This window comes from Doryrhamphus excisus, chromosome 12, assembly GCF_030265055.1.
Source record: "Doryrhamphus excisus isolate RoL2022-K1 chromosome 12, RoL_Dexc_1.0, whole genome shotgun sequence".
Taxonomy (NCBI): domain Eukaryota; kingdom Metazoa; phylum Chordata; class Actinopteri; order Syngnathiformes; family Syngnathidae; genus Doryrhamphus; species Doryrhamphus excisus.
Genome location: NC_080477.1, coordinates 518797 through 534980, shown reverse-complemented (window position 1 = coordinate 534980; position 16184 = coordinate 518797). Strand labels below are relative to the sequence as shown.

Below are 16184 nucleotides of genomic sequence, written 5' to 3'. Positions count from 1 at the left end.
CAAGCACTCGCTGTACCTCCCAGGAATTCTCTCTCCCCGACAGTTGTTGACACAGGCGCATTCTTTCTGCCAACCCCTTCCCTCTGTCATTTTTTTTTTTTTTTTTCAAAAATGGTGAGTCGTTCCCCCTCCCTGCATCTGCATCCCGAGGAAAACCTGCGGTAGCTCTCGGCGGCTCCACCCTCGCAGACTGTTTCCCACCAGCCCGGCTCAGTCCAGCCCCTGCAGGCTCGCGGCGCACATCCACAGGCCGGTATGTACCACCTTCCACAGCTGATATTCTTCTAAAGGTTACGTGTGTTTAGTGCGGCCATGCCTTTTGGCCTCAACAAAATACGCTTTTTAGTCTTTATGATGTGTTGGGACACTTTTATTTCAGTTATGGGCCATCTCTTCAGGAGGGACGTGGTCTTGGAGAACCACTTAAAAGTTAGTCATTCATGGCTGTAGATGAGCACAATCAATCCCATCTGGTTATGCAAAACGGGAGTAGACTGTCAACAAGTCCTGCTGTGGTAATATATAAATAATGCATGACTACAAAACATTTTCATTAAAAAAAAAACTTCTGCTACCCGCGGGGGTAGAATGTATTGACCTACGTTCAATATCTTTTTTTCAACATTTCTTCAGTAATAAGCTGGGCTTAGGGCACAAGCCCAGCCTACCGGCACTCAGTGAGTCTTTACGTCTTACACGATTAGTCTTGCTCATCAGACTATAAAATACGGAGAAATGTATCACAGGAGGCGCCTGTAGTACTCGCTTTGGCCGCATGCTGAATGATGGAAAGATGCGAGGCCGCTTTCACATGTGTAATATGCTAAGAAGTTATATTTACTTCAATTATTCAGATAAAAGAACTTTTCCCCAGCCCAATTTTCCAAAACTGAAAACTTTAGTTTTTCATAATATTTAAACGTTTGAAAAATATATTTTTTTCTTTTAATATTTCAACTACATCCTACTCAATCAATATATTTACTTTTACTACTAGTTTACACGCAAAATGACTTTTTGTTGTGAGAAAAATTTCCAGCAGTTTTTCCACATTTCTGCTGGTTTTTTTCTTTAAATTTTCCAATTATTTTTACATCATTCTTGCAAATTTTCTTCTCGTAATAAGCTTTAAGATATGCGATATATATATATATATATATATATATATATATATATATATATATATGAGAAATTTGTAAATTTTATTCCCATAATTTTCCCGGAACATAACTTTTTTCACAAACAGATTTTCCAAAAAAAATATTTTATATTACAACTTCAAACTTTTTACTTTTGCTACTTTTTACTTCAACTTTATGCTACCAAAATGTTATTTTCCTCATAAGTCCTTCTTCTAATGAAATGATTACTTTTTCTCATTTGATTGCATGTTGTTTTCTCTTACTGCTGATTTCTCTATTTTTGCAGTTTTTGTAAGTTTTCTAAAATTGTAAAACTATTATAATTATGACCACAAAAAAGGCCACGCCTTACACTCACACACATAGATATTGTATATAGTGTGAGCACTATCGTAAGATGGAAATGCCTTAATCCTCTTGGGCATGGAATCCTCTTCCACTCCTTCATGATGACATCACTGGAGGATGCGTATTCTAAAGCACATCCAAGTTGAGTTCTCCGCTATTGTCCCGAGATCGTATCCCGCTCTAATGTTTGGGTTGTACCCACTTGGGGAGATGCTGTAAAGGAAGTTAGTGCGGTCTTCGTCGGCGTCTTCATCGCAGCCATGGATTCCAGATGTTGCGCACCTTTGGGATGTCAAGTTCCACAGACGGGATAAAATTCCTTTGAAGAGCCTGAAAGATTCATTGACATCCTCTGCAAGACGTTGCTTGCAAAGTCAACTCCAAGCGCACCGTGTCGTCCAGGTCAAGAAATTTAGCCGCTGATTAGAGGCTGGAATTTTCCACATTTTTCCCAGATTACCGGCACAGAATGGGGGGATAGCTCGTGTGTTTATTAGGACTTAATGCTTTGTCACTCTCATGCTTGGTTGCAGTGGTGGCAGGGGGGCCGACAGGAATCCTGGGCCACATGGAAAAAAATTAAATAACACCCCCCCCCCCTTTTTTTTTTTGTTTAAATGTTGTTATTGCCAGTCTCAGTCAGGGTTCCTTGGAATTGTCCTAACCTTTACCTCCCCTCACACCACCCAAGTGGTGGTACCAAGTGGTGTATGGTTTTTTTTGGGGGGGGGGGTGTATGCGGCTCGGGGTTTCACAATAATAAAGTCAAAATATTAAGAGAAAGTGAGAAAATGTCCTTTTAATATTATGAAGAAAATAACATTTTACTAGCTTAAAACTAGTTAGTTTAAGTTATATTATGAGAAGCAAATTTACAAGAAAAAAAGCAGAATAAAGACAAAATGTGAGAGAAAAAGTACAATTGTATGAGAATAATCTTATAATATGAGGAAAAATCATGTAATTTGTAAAATTGTACTTTTTTTTAAATTAAGTTGGGGAAATCATATTCAATACCATCTATTTTCTAATCTTAACGACAGAGGGATACGTAGCATAGATCTTCCAACTCTGTACTGAATATCCAGAATCATACAATTGCAGTATTGCAGTACTTTCTAGTAGTTTCCCTGCCATCTCCACCCCATCTGCTTGGTTAGCATTACAAAGAGTCTTATCACGATGTATAATTCCACACGTGTTTTTATTGTTTTTGTTTTGTTTAATAGGGTGGTTTTTAATCGCCGGAAGTCATAAAATTAGAAAAGTTAACCCCTGACTTTAAAGCGGTCATCTCGATCAAGCATACGAGTAAAAGTGACTGTTCTGTAACCACCTGGTGGTGTTGTAATGTCGATGTTGGCAATTCTGACGGTCATGAACGCACCCCGCTCCTGGCTAAGAAGGAAGTGTTGATGAGAGAGAGAGAGAGAGAGAGAGAGAGCGAGAGAGAGAGCAGGAGGAGACGGCAAGTGTGCTAGCTGAGTTGCTGTGATGGATTGAGCTCTCCTATTGGCGTTAAGGTTGGCAATAAAACTCGTTTTTTTTAAAAGAGCGCCAGACTAATTTAAAGTCCAACATATATATTTTATACCTACCCATAAACATTTTAAGTCAGCTAAGAATATTATTTCTGTACAAAAGAGTGTGCCGTACAAGCGATTGTAGACCTCCACCGAAGCCAAACCTTTAAAAATAAAATATGTACAACTGGCAACTTAGTAACTTCCCATATGTATATTATACGGTTATACATTAAGTGATGCCGGACTTGCTGTCTAAAAAGCTAGCTTGCTAACTAGCTAGCTGCCTCCTTAAACGCTTCGCCTCTTTAAATAAGAAATGTATTTCCTCGATCATTTGTTATGTTCTTACATCCAAAAAGTTTTGTTTTCTGATGAGAAAACAGCCTCCAGTTATTGACTAAAAGCATACATAATAACGCTCTCATTCATATTCAAATCACAAATTGAGTCAACAACCTTTCATGTTAGCATTAGCTAGCTACCTGGCAACGCTTTGGCGGGTTAAATCGCTACCTTGCTAACTTACAGCTACTGCTTCTCACAGCTAACTTTTACATTTTTTTTTTGGAATATTCATGTTTGGTTTTTTTTGTTCAAACTACAGTGCCTAGCCATCAGTAGCTAGCAGCTACATAACACTCAGTTGTTACCTCCCCTTCCAGGTCTTATGATCATGTGCAACGGCCGTCATCGTAGCAGAACCATTAACCGACATTAATAGACTTAATCTTCCTAAGTGAAATAACCGGACAGAGAGGAGCCTTCAGAGTCCTGCCGCCACCCCCATCCTGGACATGGGGAAGGTCTACTATATCAGCAAGAACGTGGCACTGGTGCTTCTGGTGTTGGCCTTCAGCGCCCTGTTGACCATCATCGCTTTATCCGTGGCCTACAACAAGGAGAGGGTTAAGAATCGAGTCGGCGCTCGAGACCAAGCGCCGGCCAACAGCACCACGGACACCAGAAAGAGCAGCACCCCTGTACCGGTCTCAAATGATCCATGGGACCAGTACAGGCTCCCAGACTTGCTGGTTCCCACCGCCTACAACGTGACTCTCTGGCCCCGCTTGGAGCCCAACTCGGACGGCCTCTTCATCTTCACTGGACACTCGGCGGTGGTCTTCAAATGTCTGAAGGCCACCGATCTCATCCTCATTCACTCCAGTGAGCTCAACCACACATTCCTGGACGGGCACCACGCCAGGTTGACGGGGGTGGGCGGCGCCTCGGTGCCGGCTATCCGGAAGTCCTGGCTTGTGGTGGAGACGGAGTATCTGGTCCTCCAGCTGTCGAGCAGCCTAGTTCAGGGGGCCTCGTACGTCTTGTACACAGAGTTCCAGGGAGAGCTGGCGGACGACCTGGAAGGCTTATACAGGAGTGAATACGTAGAGGATGGCGTGAAGAAGTAGGTTTTCGTGGATGGGGAGGGTACGTGATGAGCGTTCCATTTCTAAACGTGTTGTTGACTTTTCAGAGTGGTTGCCACCTCTCAGATGCAGGCAACGTACGCCAGGAAAGCCTTCCCGTGCTTTGACGAGCCTGCCATGAAGGCCGTCTTCAGCGTCACCATCATCCATGACCGGGACAAAGTGGCTCTCTCCAACGGACGACAAACGGGTTCGTTTTTGGAGGCGAACCGCAAACAAATCCCATTGGTGAAGGGATTCTTCAAGTGAAGAATCCGAATGATCCGAATAATTTCACACACAAAAATATTCCAAATGAATATTCAGGATTTATACAAGCCGACCAGCAGGTGGCACCATAGCTTTTCATCCTGTCACACACGCCACTGGTCTGGACAGATGCGATTTAGCAAACAGCAGAAGAGGACTTATGACGCTAACCATAAGATAATGGCGTCCAATGAAGCAGAAAGCTAAGCTAAGCTAAGAAAACTCAATCTTCATTTCTCCCCAAACAAACCAAAACAAGTTTTTCTTCTTGTCACTCTGGAGAGATGCACGTGATGGACAATGGTGGTTAGAAAGTTAGCTACCAACAATGGAGGAGTGCTGACGGAACGGCAATGAGGCAGAGTGAATTTAGTGGTGTCAAAAATGACCTGTCACCTAGTCAGTCAGAGCTTTTCATCCTGGCACTCACACACACACCAGTGACCTGGCAAAAAGTGTAGTAATCATTTTAAGGTAATGAGTGCAGCAGAGTAAAGAAAACTGCATCAGCTATGAAATGATTGAAAATGCAAACGACAGGAATCACTGTCCCAATATCATCTCCCCGTAGACGTCACGGACACGGTCATCGACGACACTGCGGTCCGAGTCACGACATTCGACCCCACGGCGAGAATGTCCACCTACCTGCTGGCGTTCATCGTTAGCAACTTTTCCTACAAAGAGTTACAGCAACACAAGGGCACGCAGGTAAGAAGCCACCTCTGCATGGGTGCTGTGTTCAAGAGACCAAACCATTCATTTTTGTTTTTTTAACAGGTCCGTGTCTGGGCACGAAGAAAGGCCATCGAAGCCGGGCAGGGTGATTACGCTCTCAGTGTCACCAGTCGTATTCTTCAGTTCTACGAGCGCTACTACAACACAGCATATCCGCTGCCTAAGTCAGGTGGGTCAGTCTAGCTAGCAACACCAAAACAACTCCTATAGATGATATAGATCAGGGGTGCTCATTAAGTCGATCGCGATCTACCGGTCGATCGCGGAGGTGGTACTGGTCGATCGCTGGTCGATCGCGGCGTGACATTAAAAAATATCATCCTCGCGTCAATGCCGTCACTTGATTGATATACAGGGCAGCCATTCAGATGACAACTGAATGTTGCCCTTCGGGCGACCAATCAAATCAAACAACGTCTCTAAGTGCAGCAGAACTTACGATGTCAGCCTATCATCCATCCCCGTTACTTGATTGACATACAGGACAACCAGTCAGATGACACCTAAATTTTGACCTTTAGGTCACCGCTCATGCGTAAACAACGATGCAAAGTGCTAAGCTAGTCGGCGAATTGCGTCAGATTTTAAGCCCTCGCTAAAGTTTATGGTCACTAAAATGAGTGAAGGAGCTGGACCAAGTAAAAAGGCAAAAACATATCACTTCCATACGGAATGGGAGGTGGACTTTTTTTTCACAATGTCTTTTTCGAAGTGCGTTTGCCTCATATGCCATTCTACCATCGCAGTACCAAAGAAGGGAAATGTGGAGTAATGTGGAGGTAGTTACAAAAAAATGTTAATTGTTAATTATGTGTGTTTTGCAATATTGGCTCATTTGGTTATGTAAGGTACATCAACATACATTGTACGTACAAATAATCCCCAATACATTTGACAATAAATAGATGTTTTGCATTTTTGTAGTGGGTAGATCATTTTGACTCGGTCATTTTAAAAGTAGCTTGCATGCTGAAAAAGTGTGAGCACCCCTGATATAGATGATCTTTGGTGAGAAACACTATTGAACTCAAGATCAAGGTCACATTTTAACAGACTTGTGGCGTAACTGTGTTAGTTAGCAAAGAACTACAGTCCACCCAGTGGCGTCATTAGGCCTATTTTAGGGGCTGAAATGTTAATTTGATATTTTTTATTGATTTTTTTTTTTTACAAAAAAAAAATCTCTGACAAATTTCATATAATAGGGCAAAAGCAGGCTAATAAGCAAGCCAATAAGCAGGCTAATACTAGCCTACGGCTACTACTACTAGTAGTAGCAGTAGTAGTAGTAGTAGTAATGATCAGAAGAAGAATAATGATGATATGGAATGGAATGGCCTTTATTGTCATTATACAAGATGTACAACAAGATTGGAGAGCTTCTCCTTTCAGTGCAATAGTTGAGTTAAAAGTATACAAAAAGTAAAGTAAAAAAAAAAAAAGACAGTTTAACAAGATATATACAAGATATCCATATAATATTGCACAGGAGCAAATATGTATTGCAGACACCAGAATATATATTAATTTTTGTGCAAATAATGACTGGTGTATACAGATGAGTAAAAGTCACATATGAGTGTATTGTATATGATAGTAATAATAATAATAGGCTAATGAATAATATAATAATGATTATTAAATAATTGATCACCGTCTACTGGACAGAATGATTGCGGAGCTTGAGCAGCGGTTTTGCAGTGCAGCTTGTGTGTATTTGTGTACATTTAATGGTGGCCTAAAACTATTGAGTATCTCTACTAAAATCTGTCCAAAAGTGGTTCTTAATAATAATAATAAATGTTATTTATATTGCACTTTACATTACAGAAATCTCAAAGTGCTTCAAAGAAAACATAAAACCTACAGTGAAGCAATAAAAACAACACAACAAAAGGCTTTAAAAAAAAGCCGTTCTTGTTCCTTATTTGGATTTTTTTGAATGTCTACTACATTCATATCCTGTGCATCTCCAGGGGGCTAAGCCCCCCCTGCCCTCAGAACCTAGTGACGCCCCTGAGTCAACTAGCAAGCTAAACAAACCCTTTCTAAGGCTCAACAAGAGACAGGACGGGCACATTCAATAGTAGATTACAGTCTGAATAACCGCAGTTGGACGACTTCTACGACTGTTTCAAATAACACGCTAGTGTTGTCGCCACCTATGAAGGATTAATTAACACCCCACTGCATAAAAAAGCCACCGGTTTAGAATGAGGGGTCTAATAGGCTGCATGCCATTACGTACGTTCCTGTTTTTTTACAATGGACTGCAGTATATCCACCTCCAGAATAGGCTGGATGCCATTACGTACGTTCCTGTTTTTTTTACAATGGACTGTAGTACATCCACCTCCAGAATAGGCTGGATGCCATTACGTACGTTCCTGTTTTTTTTTTTACAATGGACTGCAGTATATCCACCTCCAGAATAGGCTGGATGCCATTACGTACGTTCCTGTTTTTTTTTACAATGGACTGCAGTATATCCACCTCCAGAATAGGCTGGATGCCATTACGTACGTTCCTGTTTTTTTACAATGGACTGTAGTATATCCACCTCCAGAATAGGCTGGATGCCATTACGTACGTTCCTGTTTTTTTACAATGGACTGTAGTATATCCACCTCCAGAATAGGCTGGATGCCATTACGTATGTTCCTGTTTTTTTACAATGGACTGTAGTATATCCACCTCCAGAATAGGCTGGATGCCATTACGTATGTTCCTGTTTTTTTACAATGGACTGTAGTATATCCACCTCCAGAATAGGCTGGATGCCATTACGTATGTTCCTGTTTTTTTTACAATGGACTGTAGTATATCCACCTCCAGAATAGGCTGGATGCCATTACGTATGTTCCTGTTTTTTTTACAATGGACTGTAGTATATCCACCTCCAGAATAGGCTGGATGCCATTACGTATGTTCCTGGTTTTTTACAATGGACTGTAGTATATCCACCTCCAGAATAGGCTGGATGCCATTACGTACGTTCCTGTTTTTTTTTTACAATGGACTGCAGTATATCCACCTCCAGAATAGGCTGGATGCCATTACGTACGTTCCTGTTTTTTTACAATGGACTGTAGTATATCCACCTCCAGAATAGGCTGGATGCCATTACGTACGTTCCTGTTTTTTTTTTTACAATGGACTGTAGTATATCCACCTCCAGAATAGGCTGGATGCCATTACGTATGTTCCTGTTTTTTTTTACAATGGACTGTAGTATATCCACCTCCAGAATAGGCTGGATGCCATTACGTATGTTCCTGGTTTTTTACAATGGACTGTAGTATATCCACCTCCAGAATAGGCTGGATGCCATTACGTACGTTCCTGTTTTTTTACAATGGACTGTAGTATATCCACCTCCAGAATAGGCTGGATGCCATTACGTATGTTCCTGGTTTTTTACAATGGACTGTAGTATATCCACCTCCAGAATACCTCGGCCCACAAACATTTCCGCACTTTTATAGTCCCGAAGGATAGCCTCTGCAAACTGTTTACTGGAGGCTTTGTCCGCTCCCGTTCTTTGCTTTTCTTCTTTGACCAATCCACGTCTTGCCCCCCCCTGCAGATCAAGTGGCTCTGCCCGACTTCAACGCCGGCGCGATGGAGAACTGGGGCCTGATCATGTACAGGGAGACGGCCCTGCTGTACGACCCCGCCAGGTCCTCCATGGGAAACAAAGACCGAGTCATGTCCGTCATCGCCCACGAGCTCGCACACCAGGTCGGCTGTGGCGTCTCAGCCGAGCAATAATCAAACAATAATCAGTGTGTTATGATAATACAAACAATCCTGCAGTCCTTTTGCGTTCAGTATCAACATGTGTTCCTATAGCAGGATGACAAATCATGTGGGGATGATCGAGTCCTGCTGGACGGTGGGTGTGCTTAGGTTCTTCAATCCTGTGGTCGGGGCTCACAGCCTCCAGTGATTTGATGTTTCCTGAACGTCAGCGAAACAATGGAGGCCGGCCTTTCCAGTAAATGTCTGTGGTTTTCTTTAGTGGTTTGGTAACCTGGTGACCATGCGATGGTGGAACGACGTGTGGCTGAACGAAGGCTTTGCGTCCTACGTGGAGTACCTGGGTGGCGACTACGCCGAGCCCAGCTGGAACATCGTAAGCCAGGGGTCCCTGACGGGAGATCCATCATCTCCAGACCCGCCCCATAAAAGTCATCTTTGTGCCCGGCTGTAGAAAGACCACATTGTTCTACACGACATTCAGAGGGTGATGTCCGTCGACAGTTTGACGTCTTCTCACCCTCTGTCCCGGCGTGAGGACGAGGTCAACAGCCCGGCTGAGATCAGCGAGATGTTCAGCAGCGTCTCCTACAACAAGGCCAGCGCTAAAATGGCGTCCTCCGCTACAATGAGAAGATCAGGACCGCTGAAGTGTTTGATGTTTGTTTCAGGGGGCGGCGGTGCTCAGGATGCTGTCAAGCTTTCTTAGCGAGCCCGTGTTCGCCGAGGGGCTCAGTGTGAGTAACCGCCCCGCCGCCATCCGGCGCTTGGTTGCTTGCTCTCATTTGGCTCTCTCTCTCTCTAGTCTTACCTCAACGCGTTCGCCTTTGGCAGCACCACGTGTTCCGACCTGTGGGACCATCTCCAAAAGGTTGGTGGCATGGTGCGGGTGTTTCCACGCCTCGGTTTCACTTCGCTTCCCTGCGTCTGTCGGTTACCAGGCGGTTGAAAACACGCCAAACGTGCGCATCCCACGCACAGTCAGTGACATCATGAGCCGCTGGACTCTTCAGATCGGCTTTCCATTGGTGACCATAGATACTCGGACCGGGAACATCACCCAGAAACACTTCCTGGTGGATCCCAACTCTGTGGTGGAGAGACCTTCTCAGTTCAAGTAAGAAGCGCTTCCTGCTGCGGCTTTAGACGGATAGGATTAGGAATAGGAATAGGAATAGGAATGCATAGGAATCCTTTCATGACCATCATGACAGCGTATGGGATGTTGTCCACAGGCAACTTGGGTGGTCGTGTCACATGCTTAGACGCCATTCCCTTTATCATAGGGGTACTTGAATGCAACTGCAAAAGTCACGACATTGCATGACATGAAAGCATTTTCTTTATGCACGTCGTGTTTAGATGAGCTCAGGATTTGACACAAATAGTCACGACATTGCATGGCATGCTGTATAAATTGTATTTCCTAATATTTCTGTCCCCCCCCCCAGTTACACATGGCTTGTACCTCTTCAGTGGATGAAGACGGGTGTTGAACAGGAACAGTACTGGCTCCTCCATAAGACAGGTACCTCCACGGTAATACCTGGTGTAGCCGTGTATTACTCAGCCCGCCGTCACTTCCTTCCTGGACACCTCTTCCACAGACACCCACGCTCAGATGAAAGTGTCGGGACACGACTGGGTGCTGGCCAACACCAACGTGTCGGGTTACTTCAGGGTGAACTACGACATCCACAACTGGAATCGCCTCTTCTCTGTGCTCGAAACGGACCACCTGGTGAATTGATCCTCCTTTTGGACCGTTTTTACGTCTGCAGTACGAACACCTTGTTGCTCTCTGGTTCTACCATATCTTACTTATTGTGTGGAAATATGGGCTAATAACTATAAAAGCAATCTTCACTGGCTAAATGTACTGCAAAAAAGGTCAGTAAGGATAATTCATAATGCCGCCTACAGAGAACATACTACTTATTTGTAAAATGACAAATACTTCAACTTGCTGATATAGTTCATCTTCAAACAGCTAAAATAATGCATCTTCTAGGGCGGGGGACACAGAAGAGTCAAACATCTTATCTTCCAGGGCGGGGGGCACAGAAGAGTCAAACATCTTATCTTCTAGGGCGGGGGGCACAGAAGAGTCAAACATCTTATCTTCCAGGGCGGGGGGCACAGAAGAGTCAAACATCTTATCTTCTAGGGCGGGGGGGGCACAGAAGAGTCAAACATCTTCTAGGGCGGGGGGGCACAGAAGAGTCAAACATCTAAGGCAGGGGGGCACAGAAGAGTCAAACATCTTATCTTCTAGGGCGGGGGGCACAGAAGAGTCAAACATCTCCTAGGGCGGGGGGCACAGAAGAGTCAAACATCTCCTAGGGCGGGGGGCACAGAAGAGTCAAACATCTTCTAGGGCGGGGGGCACAGAAGAGTCAAACATCTTCTAGGGCGGGGGGCACAGAAGAGTCAAACATCTTCTAGGGCGGGGGGCACAGAAGAGTCAAACATCTTATCTTCTAGGGCGGGGGGCACAGAAGAGTCAAACATCTTATCTTCTAGGGCGGAGGGGACAGAAGAGTCAAACATCTCCTAGGGTGGGGGCCACAGAAGAGTCAAACAACTTCTAGGGTGGGGGGCACAGAAGAGTCAAACATCTTATCTTCTAGGGCGGGGGGCACAGAAGAGTCAAACATCTTCTAGGGTGGGGGGCACAGAAGAGTCAAACATCTTATCTTCTAGGGCGGGGGGCACAGAAGAGTCAAACATCTTCTAGGGTGGGGGGCACAGAAGAGTCAAACATCTTCTAGGGCGGGGGGCACAGAAGAGTCAAACATCTTCTAGGGTGGGGGGCACAGAAGAGTCAAACATCTTCTAGGGTGGGGGGCACAGAAGAGTCAAACATCTTCTAGGGCGGGGGGCACAGAAGAGTCAAACATCTCCTAGAGCGGGGGGCACAGAAGAGTCAAACATCTCCTAGGGTGGGGGGCACAGAAGAGTCAAACATCTTCTAGGGCGGGGGGCACAGAAGAGTCAAACATCTTCTAGGGTGGGGGGGCACAGAAGAGTCAAACATCTTCTAGGGTGGGGGGGCACAGAAGAGTCAAACATCTTCTAGGGTGGGGGGGCACAGAAGAGTCAAACATCTTCTAGGGTGGGGGGCACAGAAGAGTCAAACATCTTCTAGGGTGGGGGGCACAGAAGAGTCAAACATCTTATCTTCTAGGGCGGGGGGCACAGAAGAGTCAAACATCTTCTAGGGCGGGGGGCACAGAAGAGTCAAACATCTTATCTTCTAGGGCGGGGGGCACAGAAGAGTCAAACATCTTATCTTCTAGGGCGGGGGGCACAGAAGAGTCAAACATCTTCTAGGGTGGGGGGCACAGAAGAGTCAAACATCAAGCACCAAATAGCGGTACTACCAAGTCCAGCAGGGTTCCATATGTACATACTACTACAGTTTTATCCAAAAGGAGACTGAGGGCAGCAAGAAAAGAAAGCGCTGCAGACCGGAGTATTAGTAGTATTTCAGCAATAAGATAATGTTATGTGTGTGTGCCCTCAGTCTCCCCGTGGATAAAAGTAAGTATTGCTAATGATTGTAATACTCCCAAGTACTTCAACGTGACCGTGTGTCCCATTCCCTCGCCAGACTATTCCCACCATAAACCGAGGTCAGATCATCGACGACGCCTTCAAGCTAGCAAGGTAAGAGCAGCGTTAAACGTAAGGAAAACATGTGACCGGACTCCGCCTCGTGTAGAGCCAAAATCCTGGACACCACCCTGGCCCTGAGGACCACCAAGTACTTGTCCAAGGAGAGGGAGTACATCCCGTGGCAGACGGCGCTGTCTAACCTCTACGACTACTTTGTCGTGTTTGACCGCACGGCGGTCTACGGGCCTTTACGGGTTCGTACTCGTGATCAGCCTCCCGGCCACGCAAACATCCACTCATCAACGTCCGCTCTTCCGTCCAGGCGTACACCCGCAAACTCATCCAGCCGCTTTTTGAGCACTTCAGGACGACAACGCGGAACTGGACCGTAGTACCTGAAACCATCAACGAGCAGTAAGAACTGGTTTTTACCCCGACTGGCCTGAACTCTGGGTTTTTAACCACAGGGTGTCCCCGTCACCTCATCAGGTACAACCAGGTGAACGCCCTCCAGGTCGCCTGCTCTACGGGCGTGGCGGCGTGCCGGGAGCTGACCACGGGCTGGTTCAAGCAGTGGATGGACGACCCACAGCACTACTGGTAAACACCACTACACTACAGAACTATACTACAGAAATATACTACAGAACTATACTACAGAACCGTACTACAGAACTATACTACAGAAATATACTACAGAAATATACTACAGAAATACACTACAGAACCGTACTACAGAACCATACTACAGAACCATACTACAGAACCATACTACAGAACCATACTACAGAAAGTTCATGTGGATGTACTTTGGAGTAGTCCGTGTACAGCTTGTATGGGAGTGTACATTTACTATACTACGAGTGTGTGAATAGCTGGCAACATAAATAGCTGGCAACATAAAGCATCGTTATGGAGCACCGCCTTAATCCTCTTGGACATGGAATTGAACAAAGCTGCATTGCGCGTCACCGGAATCCTCTTCCACTCCTCCATGACGCATCCCTGCCGGGGCCCGGGGAGGATGTCACAGAGGGGGCTAAGTCGGGTTGGGGTCTGGAGGAGACCACTCCCAACACCCTCAGGAAGGCCCTTGATCATCTTGGAGGTGTGTTCGGGCTCCTCGTCATGTTGCCCTAGGTGTCATGGAACCGTCAAGGAATTCAGGTCCCCCACCCCGCGTGACGGTACCGCCATGATGCGTGGCCACGTAATTAAACACTAATTAGCTGTGTTGGGACTAGCTGTACACAGACTACTCTAAAGATTACACAAGGTTGCCCTCAGCGGTGTAGTCCATAGAGAAGATAAGATGGAGGCGTCATACTGCGTATGCTTCTCTTGATCAGGATCCAGCCCGACCTGAGAGGCACTGTTTACCGCATGGGAATCGAATACGGCGGCATGGAGGAGTGGGACTTTGTCTGGAAGATGCTCCAAAACGCCACCCTGGCATCCGAGGAGTCCCGGCTCAGGGTGGCCTTGGCCTCCACCAAAGTGCCGTGGCTTCTCAACCGGTAGACGCAGCAAAGATGGCTGCAGCTCACCGCCGAGCCGTGATGCGTTCAATGACATCTGTCTTTGCAGGTATCTGGAGTACACGCTGGACACGACGAAGATCCGAAAGCAGGACGCCATCTCCACCATCTTGTACATATCCAGGAACGTGGTGGGGGCGCCTCTGGCGTGGAACTTCATCCGAGCCAGATGGGGTGACATTTTCCAGCGGTGAGAACTCGCGTGATGAATCCATCAAGAAAAAATGATGATGACTCCACGAGGGCGAGGGTTAGGGTTAGGGTTAGGGTTAGGCCCCCTTGTGCCCGAAATATAGAAAAGTATAGAATATATTTTGGGCTTTGTAACCCTTCAAAGGCCAACGTGTTTACATAACCTCACTTTCATAAACTAATAACGTGCATGCTTATTTTTGATGGATAAATTCCCACCATTCTCCATTATCCACACACACTTCCTTCCAAGAGCAATACAGAGCAGTGCCATCTGGTGGACAGTTATGGAAATTAAAAATTGAAAGCCAGTATTCCAGTTTTAAAATAAGCAGGAGCCGAAAAGGCTATTTTTTTAAAACTCATTTTCAGTGGGGACATTTTGAATCTTAAATACATACATAAATCATTAACAAAATAAATACAAATTACTTTACAAATTAGTTTTATTACCAAAAATGTGTTGCTTTTTTACATTTTAATGAAGTTATATGAATTACTAAATATAGCATGAGGATTAAAACAAATTATGTTATTAAATGAAGATATCACATTTTTTCAGTATGCAAATATTGATGGAAAATAAAAAATAATTTTATATAATATATAATATATATATAATAAATAAAAAACAGTATACATTTTTAAATATCCCAGGGGAACATCCTACCTATCTATGTATGTCTTACATATTTCATATATTTGTAAAACCTTTGTTTTCAGGTATGGGAAGGGATCGTTTACCTTATCCAACCTGGTCAGCGGGATCGCCATGCGCTTCTCCACAGACTTTGAGCTGCAGGAGGTAGGTGGCCCCACTAAAAGACGCTCTCCCTGGCCTCGGAGCGCTGATGCCGTGTCCCGTTCTTCAAAACAGCTGCGGCGATTCAAAGAAGACAACCTCCATGTTGGCTTCGGCTCGGCCAACATGGCCCTGGAGCAGACCATGGAGAGGATCTCGGCCAACATCAAGTGGGTGACGGAGAACAAAGCCCGAATGCTGGCGTGGTTCTCCCAGGAGTCCTCATGAAAGCATCACAAAAACTCTGACTGTGGCTAAGAGTCGCCACCATTTCTCGCCGCCTGTGACCAAAACGCCAAAACGGACATCTGGTTGCTTTTTGTCTTGCACCTTAAAGGTTCTTTATTATACAAAAGTGTCCCTACTGCCTCTTCATGAGCACTAAACATGACAATGGGTTTTCATGACTTCCCCAGGCTTCGCTACAAGTCCTAAAACAAAGCCCGCAGCTACGTTTGGTTTCCCTGAAGCGAACCGGCGAACCCAGCACGATGTTGCTGTTAAAATGTCACGTTAGCGCTGTATAGCATAGCTACAGCTCCTTTAGCTGCACTGCTGTTGCTAACGTTTGTGAAGTATGACATCTTGGGCCTTATTATGCCGCATTCAAGAAAAGCTGGGAAATTAGAAACGTTCCTTTCTTTTGGAAGGTTTGTACAAAAAAATGGCAGCTTTTGTCCCGATGATGGTACAACTCCAAATGGAACAAGTAAAGCTCTGCCAGCATTGCTGTTTATTTTTGTTCTTAATGAAGCCAATGACACAATTGCTGTGCTTCAAGTCCTTCAGACCAGGAGAATCTCACAAACATTTCTTGCTAGACCGGGTCACATCGGAAGGGCCTC

General features: G+C 45.0%; 1 protein-coding gene across 2 annotated transcripts; it reads left to right on the top strand.

Annotated features, from left to right (window-relative positions):
* Window positions 1-116: 116 nt before the first annotated feature.
* On the top strand, window positions 117-16049 carry LOC131139095 (aminopeptidase N-like). Of its 2 annotated transcripts, none has more exons than XM_058088365.1 (21): window positions 117-253; window positions 3679-4421; window positions 4491-4633; window positions 5264-5403; window positions 5473-5599; window positions 9017-9171; window positions 9452-9565; window positions 9644-9787; window positions 9861-9926; window positions 9995-10060; window positions 10131-10306; window positions 10641-10717; window positions 10797-10930; window positions 12803-12858; window positions 12914-13061; window positions 13130-13221; window positions 13297-13407; window positions 14157-14324; window positions 14395-14535; window positions 15261-15342; window positions 15415-16049. In XM_058088365.1, exons 2-21 carry the CDS (start codon window positions 3811-3813, stop codon window positions 15565-15567), a joined length of 2904 nt encoding a protein of 967 aa, XP_057944348.1. In that variant the 5' UTR covers window positions 117-253; window positions 3679-3810; the 3' UTR covers window positions 15568-16049. The 2 variants fall into 2 exon arrangements, with proteins under 2 accessions (XP_057944348.1, XP_057944347.1); XM_058088364.1 differs by lacking the exon at window positions 117-253 and adding an exon at window positions 2606-3013.
* The last annotated feature ends 135 nt before the right edge of the window (window positions 16050-16184 follow it).